This window comes from Adiantum capillus-veneris, chromosome 14 (genome assembly GCF_014529385.1).
Source record: "Adiantum capillus-veneris isolate H3 chromosome 14, ASM1452938v2, whole genome shotgun sequence".
Lineage (NCBI taxonomy): Eukaryota > Viridiplantae > Streptophyta > Polypodiopsida > Polypodiales > Pteridaceae > Adiantum > Adiantum capillus-veneris.
This window is the reverse complement of record NC_140944.1, coordinates 147,991,184-148,011,152: the sequence shown is the minus strand read 5'-3', so window position 1 is coordinate 148,011,152 and position 19,969 is coordinate 147,991,184. Positions and strand designations below refer to the sequence as shown.

The following is a 19,969-nucleotide window of genomic DNA, read 5'->3' as shown; positions in this document are numbered from 1 at the left end:
GCATCAAAGGCGTGATTCGACGTTCAAATCTTCATCCTTCCATTTGTGCAATACGGTTCGGTGAATTCAAGGTGACTTGTGTATTTTGAGTTTTTATCGGTTGATCTTGATTTAGAAAGTGTTTTAGTGTGTTTTTTTCATTTCCATTTTTTGTCCATTGTAAGAGGGTATTGTGGTGAGAGGTCTCCCACACCCTAAGACAGTGTGTGTGTTTTGGCAATGTTTAGCAATCACTAAGCATTGAGTGAGTTTTATACAAGTTCTACGATAGCATCATAACGAACCATCTTCATTTGCAAGTCACAAATAAGGTATTACCCAAGATCCTTTTCTCTCTCTCTTCCCTTTGCTCTAGCTCTCTCTGGTCCAGTTTGTGTGTGTCTTGGTGTGAGGTTGTTTGTGTGTTTTGTGTGGTGCATCTTCTTGGTTGTGCCAAAATCTCTCTTGCGTCCTAGTTCGCATACCATAACTAGGTGGTGCCCCTATCTTGTTTGGGTTTGGCTGTGGGTTTGTTGTTGTGTTGTGCTTGTGGTTGCCCCAGCCCCAATTGAGCAGCACGGGAGCCTTAAGGGGTGTTTAGAGGTCGCCTCTCTTGTTGCCCGCCCCGGACCGCCTCAATTTTGGTGCCCCCACTGAGGAAAGGCTTGTGTATCTTTTTGTGTAGGTTCAACCTTTAGCATAGTCAAGTAGGTTGCATGAATCACGAGAATTTGTATGATCCTTTCATTCCCATTGCAAGGCAAAAGGTACACATAATTGTTAGTACTAAGTTGCAATTTCAGCGAGTAATTCGTAGGATTTTAGGTCCTCTTAGGTTGGCCGAGATAAACGCTTCAGTAAACCCTTTTATTTTGCCTCTGATTAGGTACGACCTTAGTTTGGACGTCTATATTTTTGTTTTGTTTTGAGTATTAGGTCATGCATAGACCATGGATAATGGCCCAGGAATAGAGGTTTTCCCCTTCCATTTCACTCCACACATTAGAATAAACATTGCAATTAGTAGAAAAATCAATTTTCAACAACGTATGGTATTCATGTTTGATGCCCAAAGAGTAGGAGAAATTCTCGCATCACCAAACCCTGTCATTCTACCTCTTATTGATTATCATAGGTCATTTGATGTGAATATTTTTACTTTGTTGTAGAATAGATTGCAATTTAGAAAATAGTATTGTGTAAATCTTTTAAAGAAAAAAAAAACGCGTCACTTTGAAATCAATTCAATGGAGAGCCAACGCCAAATGTCTGGATATCCTCTTTTCTTTGGAGAGCCTAGAGAGGATGCAGAATTATTTCTAGCGAATTTCAAGATGTCTTGCCGTATCAAGAGGATAGTAACTGATCAAGAACGTGTAGAAATGTTTGAGGTGGTCCTTAGGAAAGATGCTAGCACTTGGTTTGACTCTTTGCCTGAGGAATTTAAAGGGAATTACACGGAAGTTTTGAATCGTTTCAAGAAATACTTCTTTGATCCCCAAAACACTCAGAAATTATGGCAAGACATTGTTTCTCATAAGCAAAAAGACTTAGATGACTACTACTTGTACAAGCAAGAGTTTCTACGTCTTTGGGCTCTATGGATACGAAATGTTACTAACCCTGGTGATGGTGCAGAATTTCTAAAGAAGGAGAGGTTCATAGCCGGACTCTTTCCTGACCTTAAGGTAAAAGTTGAGGCGGGTGCACCTGCTACCTTTGATGCAGCTGAAACTAGGGCTGCTGAGAAATATAGGAAACTCAAGTGCTTAAGGGGAGAGGTTCCAATAGAAGGTCTTAGACCCAAAGGTAAGTCACAAGCATCAACATCGAGGGAGCTTCCTGAGGTAACGGCGGAAGTAATTGAGAAGTTAAACGAATCTTTAAGCAGCCTGTCAATTCACCTTGCACAAGCTGTAGGTCCAAAGGGACAAGCAAAGAAGTCTGAAGAGCGAGATCCACGACCTAGGAGAGTCTTGCAATGTTGGAATTGCGGAGAGTCTGGACATGGGATGTATAATTGTCCTTGGCCCCGTGGAGAGCCAGGGAGACCTAACTTGAATTACCCAGTGATGAATGCAGGAGAAGGAGCTGGTCAACAACCAAGGCTTCTACAAAGGCCAAATGGACCAAGACCACCTCCACAAGGGGTAGAAGGAGTTCCACCTTTGCCAGATCCAAATGTGCATGTGGTAGAGGTGACAAATTCAAATGAGGTTGACATGGAAGCCAATGGCATTAAGCGTGGCCGACGAAAAGGTAAAGAGAAAGAAGGAGTCACATCACAGAGTGACCATGGACAAGGCAAGAAGGCAAAGGAAACCAAGGAAACCAAGAGGACTCGACGTCGTATCAACCTCCAAGACTTCCCTCTTGGACATGGTATGGCTCCGTACAACTTGTTGGAAGACATGAGAGGTAAGGGTCCTGATATTTCATGGCCTCAATTTCTTGCATTATGTCCACAAGTTAGGAGGGATTTAACAAGGGCAGTTAGCACTAGGAGAAAGGTAAAAGAGAGTGTGCCTGTTGTAAAAATTGCACAAGCTGAAATGAATGAGGACATTACACCGGTGCTAGACTGTTACATCAAAGGGAGATTGGTTAGGAAAGGTCTAGTGGATGGGGGTGCACAAATTTGCATCATGACAGAGGGACTCATGCAAAGACTAGGCATGCACATCCATGAGACACCTGAAATCAAAGTGAAAATGGCAAACAATAGCAAGGCTAGGTGTGTAGGCATTTGTAAAAATGTCTTTGTAGAGGTCTTTGGCATTAAGAAAGCGGTGGATTTTTATGTTATGTCGACCAAGGGAAGTGGTTATCCATTTATCCTAGGAAGACCATGGCTAATGAAAATGCGAGCTTTGCAGGATTGGGAGAGTGGGAAATTAATTTGCAGGAATGACAATCATAAGAAGGTTGTCTTTGACATGAAGGAGCAACGCCAAGAGGAGCTCCATGAAGAATCATCTCAAAGTGAGACGGAAGAAGGTTGGACCGATAGCACTTCAGAAGAAGAAAGTAGCGGCAGCATTACTGAAGAGGAGTCTTCCATCGAAGTCATGGGGGTAAGGTTTAAGCCAAGCAACCAAGAGACCTCTTGTCAAGGCTTGGAGGAGGTAGGTCCTCAAGAGAACCAAAAGGTGGAAGATGAAGGAATGTTAGAAGGTATGTTGTCTACAACACTTACAAAGGATGAAAGAGAGGAGTTCAAATGTGTGCTAAGGAAATTTCCGAGGCTTTTTGCTAAAGACTACACCGATGTGCGTGGAGTAGATGTTGTTCAACACAAGATTGAGTTGAAGCCAGAGGCCACACCTAAGGCTCAAAAGCTACGAAGGCTAGGAGTCATTAAGGAGCAGGCTCTACTCAAGGAGGTAAGAAAGCTTCTAGCAGCAGGTTTCATTTATCCAGTGGAGAATTCAGAGTGGCTCTCTCCCGTTGTTGTCACTCCTAAGAAAAACGGCAAGTGGAGGGTGTGTGTGGATTATCGTCCACTCAATGAGGCAACAAAAAGAGATCACTTTCCCCTCCCATTCCAGGATGAGATACTAAATGAAGTAGCTGGTCATGAGAAGTACACTGTGTGTGATGGCTACTCGGGTTACTTTCAAATAGGTATCGCATTGGAGGATCAATTGAAAACAACCTTTATCACTCCTTGGGGTTGTTATGCTTTTAGAGTCATGCCATTTGGCCTGACAAATGCTCCTGCAACTTTCCAACGCTTCATGAACATGGTGTTTCAAGCATTCTTTGGAAAGTCCATTAGGGTTTTTATTGATGATTTTTGCATTTATAGCTCAAAATCATTGCATCTACAAAGGGTAGAAGAAGGTTTAAAGAAGCTCTATGACATGGGAGGTCAACTCAACCCCGACAAGTGTCACATAGTGAGGATGAAGTGATCTTGCTTGGTCACAAGGTTTCCTATAAAGGCATTGAGGTGGATCCTTCAAAGGCAAAGGCTCTTATTGAGCTCCCATCACCGAAGAGTCTTAAGGAGGTCATCTCTTTCATTCAGAAGGTGAGTATATGTCACGCTTCATTCACTTAGCCTCGGAGTTGCTTCATCCTTTGCAAAAGTTGACACAACAAGTAGAATTTGCATGGTTTGATGAGCTTGAAGAGTATTTTTGTAACATTAAAGTCATTTTGTCAGAGCTACCAACACTCATGCCTCCTTGTTGGGAGTACACATTCTTTGTTAGCTCTAGTGTTGGAAGGGAAACAATTGGTGCTGTGTTGCTACAACAAGATCCCCACAGTACAAGGATGCGACCCATCTACTTTGCTAGTAGGGTCATGAATGCTTTGGAGAGAGACTACACAGAAGCAGAACTCATGATGCTTTCTCTCATGTTTGCGGTGAGAAAGTTTAGATCCTACTTACTACCAAAACCTTTTGTAATTCTCACTGCAGAAAATTTGTTCCCTTGGGTGTCATCTCAAATGAATCTTAGTACTAGGATCTCAAAGTGGATTATGGAGTTGCAAGAGTTCCAATACTCTTTCAAGGTAGAAGATAGTGTGCGTGCACAATTGGCAGGGATTCTCACTTATAGGGTACATGAGAAGGAAATTAAGGTGCTTCAAGTAAAGACCCTACCATTGCCACCACCAAAAAGTATTCCCAATGCTTTTACCTTGTTCTTTGATGGAGCTTTTCGACGAGCCACAGGAAAAGCAGGGGGAGGGCTAGTGTTGCTCAACCCAAGTGGAGAGGTGGTCATGAAAGAGAAGGTCAATCTACCAGGTTCAACTAGCAACAATGAAGCAGAATACGACACACTACTTCATGGTTTGAAGATGTGCATTGGCCAAGGGATAAAACGTCTCATGGTAAAGGGAGATGCACTTCTCATTGTTAAACAGATTTTAGGCATTTGGGCATGCAAGAATGAAAGCTTAAGGACAAAAGTTCATGCCATTCGTAAGATGTTTAATGAGTTTGAAGAAGTGCAACTATATCATATTCCGAGGAAACAAAATGAAGATGCCGATTTACTTGCACAACAAGCAGTTACATGTGTTGAGAGAGAAGTGCGGGTCATCATGGTGGCAGCAGCTGTCAAGCAACCGAGATACCAGGGATTGGAGTCATTGGCTCCCATTATCGGCTACATTTTGGAGGGTGAGTTTCCACAAGACTTCACGAAGGCTCAGAAGAGGAGACTCATGAAGAAGGCAAGTTTCTATCTCTTCCTAGAAGGCTCCCTCTATCAAAAAGGGAAGGATCAAGTGTGCAGAAGAGTACCAACTATCGAGGAAATTCTAGCCATTCTAAAAGGTTTGCATGAAGAGGCATGTGGTGGTCATTTTTCCCAAGAATCAACTGTGAAGAAGATTTTGCTTGCGGGGTATGTTTGGCCAAGCTTGCATGTGGATGTTCAACATTGGTGTAAAAGCTGTCACAATTGTCAGATAAATGGAAATAGAAGGTTGGTGCATGGCCCGAGGCAAATAGTGCTTGCAAATGGACCCTTTGAAAAGTGGGGCATTGATGCTATGGGTCCTCTGCCTAGGACAAAAAATGGTAAACTCTACATTCTAGTGGCTGTAGACTATATGACTAGGTGGGTGGAAGCTCAAAGTGTGGCAAGAGTGAATGAGAGGACAGTTAGCAAGTTTGTGTACACTCACATTTGTTGCAGATTTGGCACACCTTTGGAGATTGTTTCTGATAATGGTCCAGGGTTTAGGAAGGGCTTGCTCACAGAAGTTTGTGAAGAGCTTCACATTCTACATCGTCATAGCACACCATACTACCCACAATCAAATGGTTTGGTGGAGAAGGCTAATGGTGTCATTGCAGGAATCATTAGAAAGATGGTGCAAAACAAGACAAAATTATGGGATGACTTCTTGGATGGTGCCTTGTGGGCATATCGAACCACATATAGGGAAGCCACGGAGTTCACACCATTTCACTTGGTCTATGGTCAAGAGGCTTTGCAGCCTATCGAGCTCAACATTCCGACAATGCGACTTCATGGCAAAGGAGCACAAGATGATCAAGAGGTATGGATGGATCGACTTCTTACGTTAGTGGAGCTTGAGTGGAAAAGAGAAGCAGCATACGAGTGCTACAAGAGGAAAGCCACACAAGCGAAAGAAACGCACGACAAGAAACGGAAGGACAAAGGCATCAAGGAAGGAGAGCTTGTGCTAAGGTATGACAATCGACTTGACAATCGTTTTGATGCCAAGTTTGAAACTAGATGGCAAGGGCCATACATAGTCAAGAAGGCTTTCAATTCTAGTTACTATCAGCTTATGGACTTGAATGGTAAAGAGCACTCCAGGAAGGTAAACGGGTATCGCTTGAAGCCCTATTTGAGTCGCCTTCTACCAAAGGATCTACCAAAGATCTGTCCAAAGGCCGCTGTCTCATGTAAGTATTGTTACATGAAGCATGAGTGTAACTCCAGCCAAAATTCTGAGGGGCCAAACAATGAAGATCTCGTCAAGGACTCTAAAGCACTCTCTTTGGAAAAGATGCTCTATGATGGTACATGAATATACCATCATCCTGGGGGAGGGCTAATGATAGCCGTTTTTCGGCTCTCCATAATTGCTATACTAAGTTACTCCACCCTACCAAATTCACCCAAACGCTATGGCTATCCCTACCATTTCATTGTACATAGGCGTGTGTGAGTTAGGGGGCTTTTCCCATATCTTCTTAAAAAAACCCTCAGCTAGCTAGTCACTGGGCTAGTTGAGCCAAAAAAATAAAAAAAATAAAAAATAAAAGTATATTATGGCCTCTTTGTGTGTAAATATTTCATTGTATATATGGCCTAAATATACGGATTTTTTATAATTATTTTGATATTTGATTTAAATATTTCTACTTAGGTGTGTGTTTTATTAAACCTATGTACACCTTCTTTCATCCTCTTACACCATAATTATATTTTTTGCCAATATGTACATACTCTAACCTCATATTTTTCTTTTATACAAATCACTCCCACATTTTCACCCTCACCCTCGTGAAAACAAAAAATTGATTTCTACTCATTGGTTACTTTTATTATATTATTTACTTGCATACCTTTTCCTCTTTCACCCAAAATAATTCAAGGAGGGACCATATCATATGATTCCAATATCTTTCCATATCCATAACTCCTCCATATTTTTATTATTATTTTTACTCATTATTCTAACACCATGTGCTCATTGAGCTAAAGTCCATGAATAGTCCATACACTAGTCCCACCATGTATATATTTCTTATTTCACCAATAATCCTCCTCCATGCATGGGTCAAGGGCAACTTGAATGCTTTGTATTATAATATGACAAAGGAGGGGCTCACTCTTGGATGCATTGTACAAATTCAACAAAGGAGGGGGCCACTAAAAGACTTTTGCAGGCATAAAAAACAGGCTTTTTGGTGAGAATTTTGGCACCTATCTCCACTCCGAATTTGGAGCGGTGGTCAAAAGAGAAAATGTAGCCCACGCTCTAAGGGCTACCAGCGGTGAGCTATGATTTTTTGAGTGGACCCCAGTCTGCCCACTTTTCTCACAAGTAGCCCTTAGTCTTCTCTCACCCTTCCACACACCTACTCACTCTTACACATCCCTCCCTCTCCTTCCCTCACTCAAACCTGCAATTTCCATGTCTTCTCCCACCCTCTTCACCATTACCCTTCTCTCTCATCCCTATAGTTCTTTTATGAACCTCTACATACATACACTCTCTCCATGTCTCTCTCTATTGCTTCTATGTTACAATTTCATTTACTTCTCCTAAAATATCTAAAATTCAGCATCTTAACCATGATAACTTTTGCAAATTGAGGATTTTTCATCAACAAATCCTCTTTTCATCGTGGTGGTCAACCGTGGCGGCGGCGTAAAGAAGCGAAGAAGAAGAAGAAGACCAGCGGTCATTTTTTCCACAATCTACACAAGGGTGAGTTCAAGCTTCTTCAAAGCTTCACCATCTCAATGATTCTCTTTTAATTCACCCCTCTTCCTTCATCAAATCAACTCACTCTACCCATTGTAAATGTAACATTAACTTTCTAGTGATTACTAACGACTAACATACTAACACAAAATAGCATTGACCTAACCATAAAAGACACCTCACCTCAAGACATGTATAGTAACTCTCTCTCTCTCTCTCTCTCTCTCTCTCTCTCTCTCTCTCTCTCTCTCTCTCTCTCTCCCTTCCTTAAAACTTACTTTCACCTTATCTACCATCAATAATGCTCTCTTTTGAGCCCACACCCATGACTCAAGCAGACAAAGAAGGCCCGCAATGTTTTGATATTCAAAAAAATCATAATCCTGATTTGTTAGCTTGTAAATTAGGATTTCCAATAATCTTAATGAGGGGTCTCCAACCTATAAATAGGCCCGTCTCCTTCTTGTAAAACAACCTCCAATATCTCACATAGCACCCCAACACTCTATGCGTGAGGAGAGACTTAGGTGTAGCAACCACTTGTGAGCTTCACTCTTGGTGTGAGAGAAGCCTTCAAGCTACACATTGTAAGTGAGAGAGCGTGAGTTCCACAAATCTCAAAACCACTATTGTATATGCTCCTTCATCATCAATAAATTGAGGTTTGGTGCATCAAAGGCGTGATTCGACGTTCAAATCTTCATCCTTCCATTTGTGCAATACGGTTCGGTGAATTCAAGGTGACTTGTGTATTTTGAGTTTTTATCGGTTGATCTTGATTTAGAAAGTGTTTTAGTGTGTTTTTTTCATTGCCATTTTTTGTCCATTGTAAGAGGGTATTGTGGTGAGAGGTCTCCCACACCCTAAGACAGTGTGTGTGTTTTGGCAATGTTTAGCAATCACTAAGCATTGAGTGAGTTTTATACAAGTTCTACAATAGCATCATAACGAACCATCTTCATTTGCAAGTCACAAATAAGGTATTACCCAAGATCCTTTTCTCTCTCTCTTCCCTTTGCTCTAGCTCTCTCTGGTCCAGTTTGTGTGTGTCTTGGTGTGAGGTTGTTTGTGTGTTTTGTGTGGTGCATCTTCTTGGTTGTGCCAAAATCTCTCTTGCGTCCTAGTTCGCATACCATAACTAGGTGGTGCCCCTATCTTGTTTGGGTTTGGCTGTGGGTTTGTTGTTGTGTTGTGCTTGTGGTTGCCCCAGCCCCAATTGAGCAGCACGGGAGCCTTGAGGGGTGTTTAGAGGTCGCCTCTCTTGTTGCCCGCCCCGGACCGCCTCAGTAGTCATGATAGTCCTCCATATGTCTATTCCTCAATCTAGCCCAATGTTCAAAAGCTTAAAAAGAAACTTTGGACATTGAGATGTGTGCTTGAAGTGCAACGTCTCAACCAAGGGGATTTCATGGTTGACCTTAAACTTAACATTGGTTAGCTGTGAGGTCTTGGTGGGATGGCCTAGTGACTGCTAACTATAAGTATGAATAGAATGAAATCTAGACAATAGAGAAAAAGACATGAATACTCAAGAAAAGGCAAACCGTTATACAATGAAACAAAAGACTAGAGCTTGATTGAAATCATAAAAACATACGATAACCCAATGGCAAAGCAATTTATCTGTGTATCCAAGGCACAAAGATTGTTATAGAGTGGTGACTAGCTTAAGCTCTAGTATTGCCAACCCTGCAGAATGAAGGTGTCCTTTGCCTTTGTAATCACACATTGGTGTGTGCCTCCTTTTCTTAGCTTTAATTATGTGGCTTGATTAGGCTTGATGTTATGTTGGCTAGCCATCTTCAATTGATTCTTGGTTGCTAAGGTTGGGTTCACACACACCTAACTCAAAGCCGCCAAGCTACTTACCTTCATTAGAGCAAAAATCCCATGTGCTAATACACTGTGTTAGTTTCACATTAGGATGCATATTCTATAAAAACAAGAATGATAGGCATTGGCAGAAACAAAATATAGCGTATTGCATGTAAGAATAACGTTAAATATGTCCTAAGGATTGTTTTTGGGTCTCATGAAGTGAGTATATGTTTGAGTATATCTCTATTAGAATTGAATTGAGGCACATGCTGCAATGACGAATAGATATGGCTTGAAAGTGAGAACTAGAAGTGATAGGTAAATTTACATGACGATGATGGTGATGGACTTAAGGTGGGTTCAGACTAGGCGGCGGAAGAAAAATGCAAAGGGGCGTCGATCTTCCATGGCAAAATTTGATTGGCTGGAGTTGAGGCACTCTTCCGCCGGGCCCTCCATTTTTCTTCCCCCCCCCCCTCGAAAGAGTTGATGGCCTCTCTCAGCCCCCTTCAATTTTTCACTTTTTCTCCTCCACACTGTTCACACTAGGCGGCGGCACATTTAGCAAGGCTTGTTTCTTCCGCCGGTTCAGTCTGAACCCAGCCTTAGTGATGACAAAAGGGCCAATTAGCACAAGCATGAAAATATAAGATGGGTAATAATCATATGTTGGCATCAACAAATTGGCATGTTCACTAATGAAAACAAGTGAAAGGGTCATGACGGGTTTCAAAAACAATAAGAAAGTGATAAAATTGTATAAACTGTATCAGTGTGGGAAAGGATTGCATCGGCTTAGTCTTGAGCCGATTGAAAATCGAGACTAGCTAGCTGCAAACCATGGTAAACGAAAGAAAAACGGATGAAATATGTGAGAAAGTCATGCAAACATTTTGCAAATCTCAAAAATTTTGCTAGTATTTCCGGTTTTTTTCTTTGTGAGGAGGAAACTCGATCGACAGCCGCTTAATAAAAGAGACTTTTTTGAATGTTAACACTAGTTGGAATCAAGCTATAAAATGCAAGAAATGTAAAGCCATGTGAAGTTGTGAAATGAAAGGTGAAATAAAAAGAACTAATTTATACGTGTCAGTGTGTAGAATTTATTAGAATTATGCAGGGTGAAACTTCACTTTAGCATTCTAAAACAATAATAGAATGCAAAAAAACATATATGTGTGTGTGTGTAAAATTTACTAAAATTACTTAAGGTGAAACTTCACTTTAGCATTCTATTGTTTAAAGACAAGTCTCCATCATGCACTGAAAACTATGAAGTCCCCCTAACCAGCCCAACACTAAGGGTTTCTTTTAGAAAGCCAACTAGTATGCCTTGATTGCCAAGCTTTGGAGGAGAAGGCATGAAGTTGGAGAGTGTTTGAAGGAATACTATTGCAATATTGTTTAAAGACAAGTCTCCATCATGCACTGAAAACTATGAAGTCCCCCTAACCAACCCAACACTAAGGGTTTCTTTTAGAAAGCCAACTAGTATGCCTTGATTGCCAAGCTTTGGAGGAGAAGGCATGAAGTTGGAGAGTGTTTGAAGGAATACTATTGCAATTAGAGAGAGCTTCACTTTGGTGCTTGGATGTTTATGGATTTGGTACCTAGATGTGTATGGAAATGAATGGAGAGCAAGGGCACCATTGAAGAGTATGCATTAGTAAAAAGAACATAGAAGTGAAAGCTGAGAGAGAGAGAGAGGGAGGGAGGGAGTGTGTGAGTACGTTTATTTTAATGTTGGCAAATCTTGTGAGCGTTAGTTAGCAGAAGTCACTCATATATACAGGAATTTATGTACTGTTTTGTTTTGAGAGAGAGAGAGAGAGAGAGAGGGGCAGGCTTTTTTTTTTTAAGAGAGAGACAGGGAGAGCTTAATATTTGTTTTGCTCAAATCTTGTTACGCTAAGTGAGTGTAAGTCACTGGAAATAGTATGGTAAAAAGTTGATGAATCAAGAACGGAACTAAGCAAACGAGAGTTGGTAAGACTTTGAATGTAGCATGCAATGACTTCTTCACAATGAAACGGACAGAACTTCTGTGGAGAAGAGAAGGAGGACTAGGTAACAACACATATTAGTGGGAGATTTTGATGCACGAAGTAAGGGCTATATCGGTAAGATGATCTTCAAAGTTGCGCCTGTGACTAACTGGTAAACAGGAAAATAGCGCGAAATGAATTGTTTAGCTGACTGAAGGTGGTTGGGAACCACGTTAGAGTAATTCAATTCTATAGTCTCGAGTAGGCCGAGCACGTCCACAATCTGCACAAACAACATACAATGGTGTTTTGTGGAGCAACCAGACAGCATGGCGATGTCGATGGTGATTTCTCGACCGAGTGTGTTCCAAGTGATGTAATGTGGATGCCATGGGGTAGGTGGTTGAACTGGCCATGGAATGAACTCAGTCCATTTATGCATGTAGTGTCTGAGCACCCGCTCTTGCAAATGTGGGTAAAGACAGTATTGCAACTTATACATTGCAGTCTCAAATTCTGGATGCTGCTCAATAAGATCAGCTAGGATCGGCCTACCCATTGTTAACTAAAAAGAAAAAGCATTTAAATCAAAGAAGCTGATAACTAGTCAAGTCTGTCATAGTCTGAATGGAAAAAAAAAGACATTGTTGTAGCCAATGATTAACGTTATATGACAAAGACACTGAACAAAGCAATTAAATAAAGATGGCATAAGTTTGCAAGTATATTTTCTTATTTTTTTCAAAAAATAATATATTCTCAACCTTGGTGGATGTCCAGAACAGTGTTATAACCTAATGCAGTTGTTGTTTTGTGTTGTTTAATATGTTGAAGACAAGGTGCAGCATTTGTACATTTATAAATTTTTTGTAAAATATATAAGTTGTTGCTACATGATTTGTCTCTTATTAGATGATAATTTTTTGTAGAAGTATTAGACATGGGGTTGCTGGAATGGATTGTCCGTTTCTCTTGATGTTATTGCAAGACATCTAGGTAACAGTTGAATCCTAAAATTTGAAAGCTGAATGATGTTCATGTAGAGGAAAGCAAGAGCATAAGGTAAACATAATATGATATCGAGAAAAAAATTGCAGAACATAACCTGAATAGAACACAGCATAAATAAAGTCTCACAGATAATAGAGAAGCATAACATGAAATTATCACAGATACTAGAGGAAAAGACTCTTGAGAAGTGATTGAATACAGAAGAGAAGACTGAATGGGAGTTGCTACCCCAGAACAAAGATTAATTTTCATTGCACGCTATATTTTTTTCTATGGTGTTTTAAATAATAGTATTTCTTGCAGTTTGGAGGATGTCCCTTCAAATTATTGTATCCTTTTGTGGACGTTGCATCTTGAGTAATTATCTCTTGTGCTTCCAGTGCAATAGCAGTTCTCCTATCGTGTGTATTGTGCAGTACATGAAACTCAAAGTTTTGACAAAATGGGGGAAAGGACGACACATCATGTTTCATCCATTTTGGTGGATTTGTCATGTGTGCTCTTTTCCTAGCTTCGAAATCGGATGTCATGCCTATGTAAACACGGTTATTGATTTTGCACCTAATAGAGTAAAGTATGTAGTTCTCTTCATCTGTCATTGTCTTTTTGGGAGTTGGAATAGCGTCGGAACGTGCTGCTTCCTCTTGTGAAGTTGTTATGTTGTTGGGGATCTCCTTGTTGGTTTCGTTGTCAATGTCCTGCACTGAAGTGATTTGTTGAATTAGTATGTAATCAGATAATTATATTCTACAAGGGGTACATATGGTTACCATGTAGTGGTTCAAGCTTTCAAAATGGATCAGTTGTCTGACCGAACCGGACATGAAAAAGGTCTCTATTAAAATGCCATGTGAAATTCTCATCCGTTAAGATTGCTCTCTCGTTCCCTTTGAATTCGTTCCCAAGCTCTTTGACCATGTTGGAAAGTGCCTGGCTTGTTGTATTCTTGTCGAGAACGACCAATTTGTCAAGGGCAATTTTGTAACCGTAGTGCAGCATCTCGATTGCATAGGTGGTGATACCAGCAGTCTTTGTGTTCAGTATTTCTTGGGCTTCTGTGTCTAGCAGTAGTTTGTTTGACTCATCGAAGTCAATGCCCAACGATAGCAGTATCTCTTTTTGCAACCCTGTAGAAAAAGAAGGATAGATGTTGTAGAAGCAACCAAATTTGTTAACTTTTAGTGTTTGCAATACAAGAATATGAAGAGCTTGAAGTACCTGTTGCCAACTTTAGCTCGTTATTTCTATATTCTTTGTTTCGATTGCTGTATTTATTGATGTATGAGTGGAGGAGCTGAGTCGTGCGGAACCCTTCGATGAATGCACTCGGAGCCTCGCCAGGCATATTTGCTAGGTGCATTTGATTTGAAGATGGGTATGCAGAAAATTGTTTTTTGGTTTTGAGGTAGCTGCGATATTGATGAATTTATCAAATATCTGAATGATAGAGAAAGAGAAATATGATGGTTGAGTTTTGTACATATTGAATGGCATAAAATCTAGCTATAAAATAGATTAATTTGAGGAATGGTTACCTGATCGGTGTCCATGAGGAGATGCTGGAGGTTGTTACTTGCTATGAAGAAAATCTGCAGTCAAGAAAACTGTCGTCAAATAATTGATTGTGTAGTCCATGCACCTTACGAGATGAAAGACCGAAAGAGCTAGAGGACTTTTTTGTGAAAAAAAGTGAGGAAATGTCTAAAAATAAGTGAGGAAATGTCTAAAGACAAGTGAGGAAATATCTAATCATTGGGGGAGTGTTCTACTAACCGGCCAGAACATCCTTGGGGTTGGGATGTTCAATATTTTGAGATGGCGTCTTTCTGTCACTCGAGAGAACATGACGTATGCCAATCCTGGGGCGAAAGCTTGTTTTATAATGAGGATGGCTTTCTTTGATATCGTAGCTCCTTGAGATTTGTGTCCAATGATTGCGTACGCGAGTGACAAAGGGAATGTGCTTTTGTGGAACCATTTGCAATTGATTGCTCTTGTAGCATGTTTAGTCCTTCGTATTGTCATGGTGGTATCAGTGGAAAGTAGCATTACTTCTATAGCAGCAACTTGACCGGTACAGTCGTATGAATAGGAAAGTATACGGCAGGTGGATCCATTCGCAGCACCCATAGCCAAGTTAATGTTTTCTGTAATCATACATCTATCCCCAATTGCAGTATTGTCCATCTCATGGAATGCCTTGTCTTTGAGCCATTCCTGCAGCAATGGTTCGTCAAGAGCATTGGTCTTCAATGGAATGGCAACAATATCAGATGCCGAGAAAGACTTTTGCAGAATCAAGTTGCTGTACTTATATACGTCTTCCCTATGAGTACATATCAGTGTAGTAGCGTCATCGATTACTCGCAGGAGTTCAGTTTCATTAATTACACACTGTGACAACGTTTCTTCTATTTGTTGTTTTGTTGGTTGCTTGACACGGATCGTATCCAAGAATTGGACGTAAGTGGGGTCTGTAGCATGGCGAACTGAGAAGGTCATGTTGTGGGTAGTGGCTGCAGCGATGTAAGCTGAGTTTTGTATACTGCAAACATGGCATAATGGCTCCTGGTGATGGCAGACTGGAGGAAGTTGTGCCAAATCCCCAAAAAGCAATATGAGCTTCTGAGTGAATGGGTGAAGGAGTGTTCCATTGGTGATGTTAACTATCTGGCGAACGACCATATTGAAGATTGTACTCGTTAGCATTGATATCTCGTCTATGATAATGACGTTGGCACCATGTATAGCGACAAATATTTCATCTATGGGATGAATTGCTTGTGGGAAGTGTTGCTTAGAACAAGGGATCCTGAATTGATACTGGACTGTGGTTGCAAGGCTGCTAAGGCGAGCGGCCGCTGCTCCAGTTGATGCAGTCAGGATAACGGTCTTATTATTTTTTATGAAGCTTGAGGTGAAGAATTTTATGAGGAATGTTTTTCCACATCCTGGAACACCTGTAATGACATGGAGGCCATTACTCAGGCCTGATATACGATCGAAGATTTCTTGCTGTTGAGAGCTCAGAGCTGCATTGTTAGTCTCAGCGAACTCTTGCAGTAGCTTCAGCATTGTAGCACGACTTTGAGATACTCCTGGTTCAACTGTGTCATTCACTGTACAAGTGAGTGGATCTTCACGATTGAGGATGAACTTTTGTTTTATGAGGTTTAAAGTGTGTCCTGTATTTTCAGAGATGAGCATATTGTGTTGGGTGTGCTCATTTATGTACATCTCCAAGTCTTCATCATGAAGAATGATCCGACGGATTTTACACTCCAGGAAGTAAGAAGAGAGTGTGTTGGTTGGTGATAGAAGTTCTATCTCGTTCCTAAAGGGAAGTTTTTGCAATAAGACATTGAAGAAGAATCCCTCTGTTTGATGGCCAGGATCGTACTCTGTAAATCTAACGAGGCGTTGTTTCTCTATGATGCTGTTGTTGTACGCATCACGGAAACTGAGTACAGGAGTATGTTCGTGTGGCTTCAGAATTTTTTATCTTCTGTGGTAGTCATAGAATGTCATATTTTCAAAATGAAGGGGCCTTGCACAATATAAATCAATTGGATGCATGACTATAGTCTGGCTACGAGATAGCAACCTCTGTTGTAGTGATGGTGGAGAGGAGTTGATGTATTCAACCCGTTCACTCCTTGTGATGATTGGAATCTTCAAACAGTTGATTGCTGCCTCTGTCGTAGATATTGGCTTTGATAATACAGAGGCTGCAATTAGTTGAAGCTTTACTTTGTCCAAGCCGTGAAGTCCAAGCCTTACTGCATCATCTGTGGAGAGGTTCAGTTTTCCAAGGGGTTCTGGTTTCATTGCATATTTGAGAAGGTAATGCGATATAGATGAATTTGTGACTCTTTGAATATTCATGTGTGCCTTCCATAGGAGCAAGATTGTGGGATGGTACGGGACAACATTTCGATGGTCATACCCAGGGCGGTAGTAAATCCATTTAGCAGTACAGGCATCCATAGTTGAAGTCGTGTTGTACTGTGGTTCAAAAGAAAATCCGTATTTGCACACTCTAGCTGATCCCATGACTTTGCAAGAGTCTCTACATCTGTGTATCTGTTTTGTGGTAACGAGGGTTCGCAGCTCGGTGGTGAAGGTGTCTTGTGATTCTGCAGGTATGTATGCGGCAATCTCATTTGTAACTCGGCACAAATCTTCGTTAGAGATCCACAGTATGACATGTGCATACAGTGAGCCTCGATTTTGCACTTCGTAGCGCACCATGTGATGGTCGACATGGCCAAGTATGTTGCTTCCATTGATGATGTGTTTATTCAGGAAAGCGTGCAAGCGAAGGTGAAACAGTGTTGCACACTCTACAGGGCAATCGTTCCACTTAAAGTCTTGGTTGTAGCCTTGAGCAAGTTTTTCAATTGTGATGACTTCTTGCCATCTTGTTTGGAAAACCTCATCAGCAATGAATGTCAAGAACAGATGTGGTAGTCCCCATGTGTCCACCATTGTTATGAGGTCTCTCAAGTTTCGTCGATGCCATGGCAGAGTACCTTGCATTGTGGCTGGGAGATTGTATTGAATAATATGCTTCATTGCATCATGTGTAGATGTCGTGGTGTGTGCTCGTTTGTAGCAGTATCCCTTTGTAAAAATGTACTGTTTGTGGAGTTTCAATCATGATAGCTTGTTTCAATTGGTACATCATGAGCAAATATGGCTTGAACAATGTGTATACAGAGAAGGAAGTTCCAATTCTCATTCTAATGTATTCACTGAAGTCGAATTCTCCTTGGTAGTTTCCTTTTCCTGTGGGAAAGAGGAAAGGGAATATCCCTGATTCTAATGTAATATCCTGCACTTCAGATTCATGAGACGGAAGTCCATTGTATTGAAAAATTACTGTCCGCTTGCTTAGATAAGCGGTATCACGTGTTTGTATGGAACCAAACTCATGTTTGTCTTTAGCAGTAAATGCAGTTCTCTTTGTTGTGCTAAACAAATTTTGCAATATGCTAATTTCACATTGTGCTTTTGCTTGTTGCATAAGTTCAAATGGATTGTTCTCTGAGTGGTCCCTTACAATAATCTGTATAGCCGATGCTGATAGAATACAAATAGATGTTCTTTTGTTTGGCTGCTCACCGATGCACCGGTACTTCTTGAGAATTGGATTATTCTTTATGTTGTATGCTGGCACTGCTGCTAGTGGCGTGTTTGCAAGTAACAAAGTTGGCCGAGACATGTTTTTCTTTGTCAACCAACAGATCACTGGATTGTCGAGTAGCGATCTTCTATCAAGCAAGCCTTTTGCAACCGCAGTTTCTGTTTTTGTGACGCTGATTGTAACATCGATGACGGTAAGGAGTTGCACAATTAGTTGATTTGTGTTTAGGATGGCTTGTATGTAGTCGGGTTGCAAGATGACAACACTGCTTGCTCGTGAACTTTTCAAGCAAGCAGAACAGCAAGTTCAATTCACTTTGAGATTATGCATTGCAATTGTTTGCAATCATAGGTTGCACTTGCTAGCTTCTTGCGTGTGATATTAAGACCATCTTGTGGGTATCTTTTTTTGATAGGTTGCAAATGCCACAACTTCCGCAAATGGAAATGTTGCGAGCTGTGATGTTGCATTCTTCTTGCCAAACCTCATAAATATGTTGCACATTAAACCATGAAGAAGCAACAGGACAGAGTAGAACTTTTCGTCTATTCATAGTTTGAAAAGCGGCGTATTCACGGCGCCTTTTGCGGGTACCACATAGCATAGTAGCGATTGCCATTGAGAAGACCTACAGTTAAATGCAATTGTGAACAGTATAGATACAAGTTAGTCCGATTCAAATTAGAAGGGACTAATATAATGAAATTGGACGACAAAAAAAGAAGTAGAAGGGATGAATATAATGGAGGTAGGCAACAAATTAATGTTCAAAGAACTATTGCAAACCATAATGGAACTTTCAGCTCAATAAATAAAAAGAGCTTGGTAGTTGCAATAAATTTTCTAGGATCAGTGGGAAAAAGAAATACACATTTCAGAGATGGGACGCAAGCATTGTTCGGGGTGCATATGCAAATGTTATAGATCTTTATCTAAATCAGCGAGCGTCTTTCTTTCAGACGGATTCTCCAGAAGGTAGGCATTGTTGATTATATTCTGTATGGATTCAACCTCTATAGCAGTACTTGTTTTCATCAAGTCAAGTTTGTAATACACACAAAATTCGTTGCAGAAAATACCGAGCTGATTGATGACCCATGCAAGTGCATATACATCGGTTGATTTGCTCCAAGGGCATGTAGATCAGGTATTCAGTAGTTCGGCTGCTCGCCAAGGCCTCTTGGCATGCTCTTTTGGCTTACGAATATTTGTTGGTCTTCTCTCATACGGTGGTCGAAGGGCAAGACCCCAATCTATAATGCCTACTCTTGGTACTCCCTCTCTAGTGAAGTCTAGCATAATGTTCCAAGGGTGAAGGTCATTGTGAATAACTCCATTCTCATGTGCAAATGCCAAAGCTTTTATTAGTGCATGAATCAAAGATGAAGCATGATTGATGATAAGCCTGCATTGCTGCAACTCCAGTTCAGTTGGTTTTTTGTGTTTTTTATCACCCATCGCAAGTACAATTTCACTGATGCTTCCAAAAGGTGTAGGCACACACTCCATCAAATCGCCAAGGGAAGATCCATTGAAATAAGGAAATATAAGTATCCATGGTGATTGAATTGTATGTGCAAGAGCACGCACAATACCTCGGTGATTGAGGTCAACACTGCTCTCGATTGCGAATGACTTGAATTGTTGTTTTGCTTGACCTTTGAATTCCTTACAGCAATACACATTGTTGGACGGAAGGAAAGAAATCCCTTCGATATTGCATTCATAAGTGTCTCCATATGACCCAGATCCTAGTTTCCTTCCTCGTTTTATAGCCTCAAATGGAATGCCCAAGGTGATAGAGCAAAATGAGTTCAGTACAGTTTTCTGAATATGCAGACTAGACATCGATCCTCTGCTATCTTGAAGGGTCTCCTTCCGCAATTTCTTACTGAAGGTGTTCTATGTGTCAATTTTCCTTGCGCGAGTGGATTATTTCTTTTCAATCTTCCAGCAGTTATACCAATGTTGTAATTTCTCCATTTGTATGCCCTCTGGTAAGTCAGCTCGCAGGTCGATAGCGCATTTTGGCATGTCTCCAACATTACTAAAGAGAAGATGCTGCACGTCACTAATATCTGCGTCCTCAAACTTCGAG

The 19,969-nt window shown here is 40.9% G+C and overlaps 1 protein-coding gene and 1 pseudogene across 1 annotated transcript; both read right to left on the bottom strand.

The window, feature by feature from the left end:
• Positions 1–14,779: 14,779 nt before the first annotated feature.
• Positions 14,780–15,800, bottom strand: LOC147443329 (uncharacterized; annotated as a pseudogene).
• A 3,214-nt stretch (positions 15,801–19,014) lies between these two features.
• Positions 19,015–19,719, bottom strand: LOC147443328 (uncharacterized). The gene has a single exon (XM_086529495.1). The coding sequence runs from the start codon at positions 19,717–19,719 to the stop codon at positions 19,015–19,017; it is 705 nt and encodes a 234-aa protein (XP_086385621.1).
• Between the last annotated feature and the right edge of the window lie 250 nt (positions 19,720–19,969).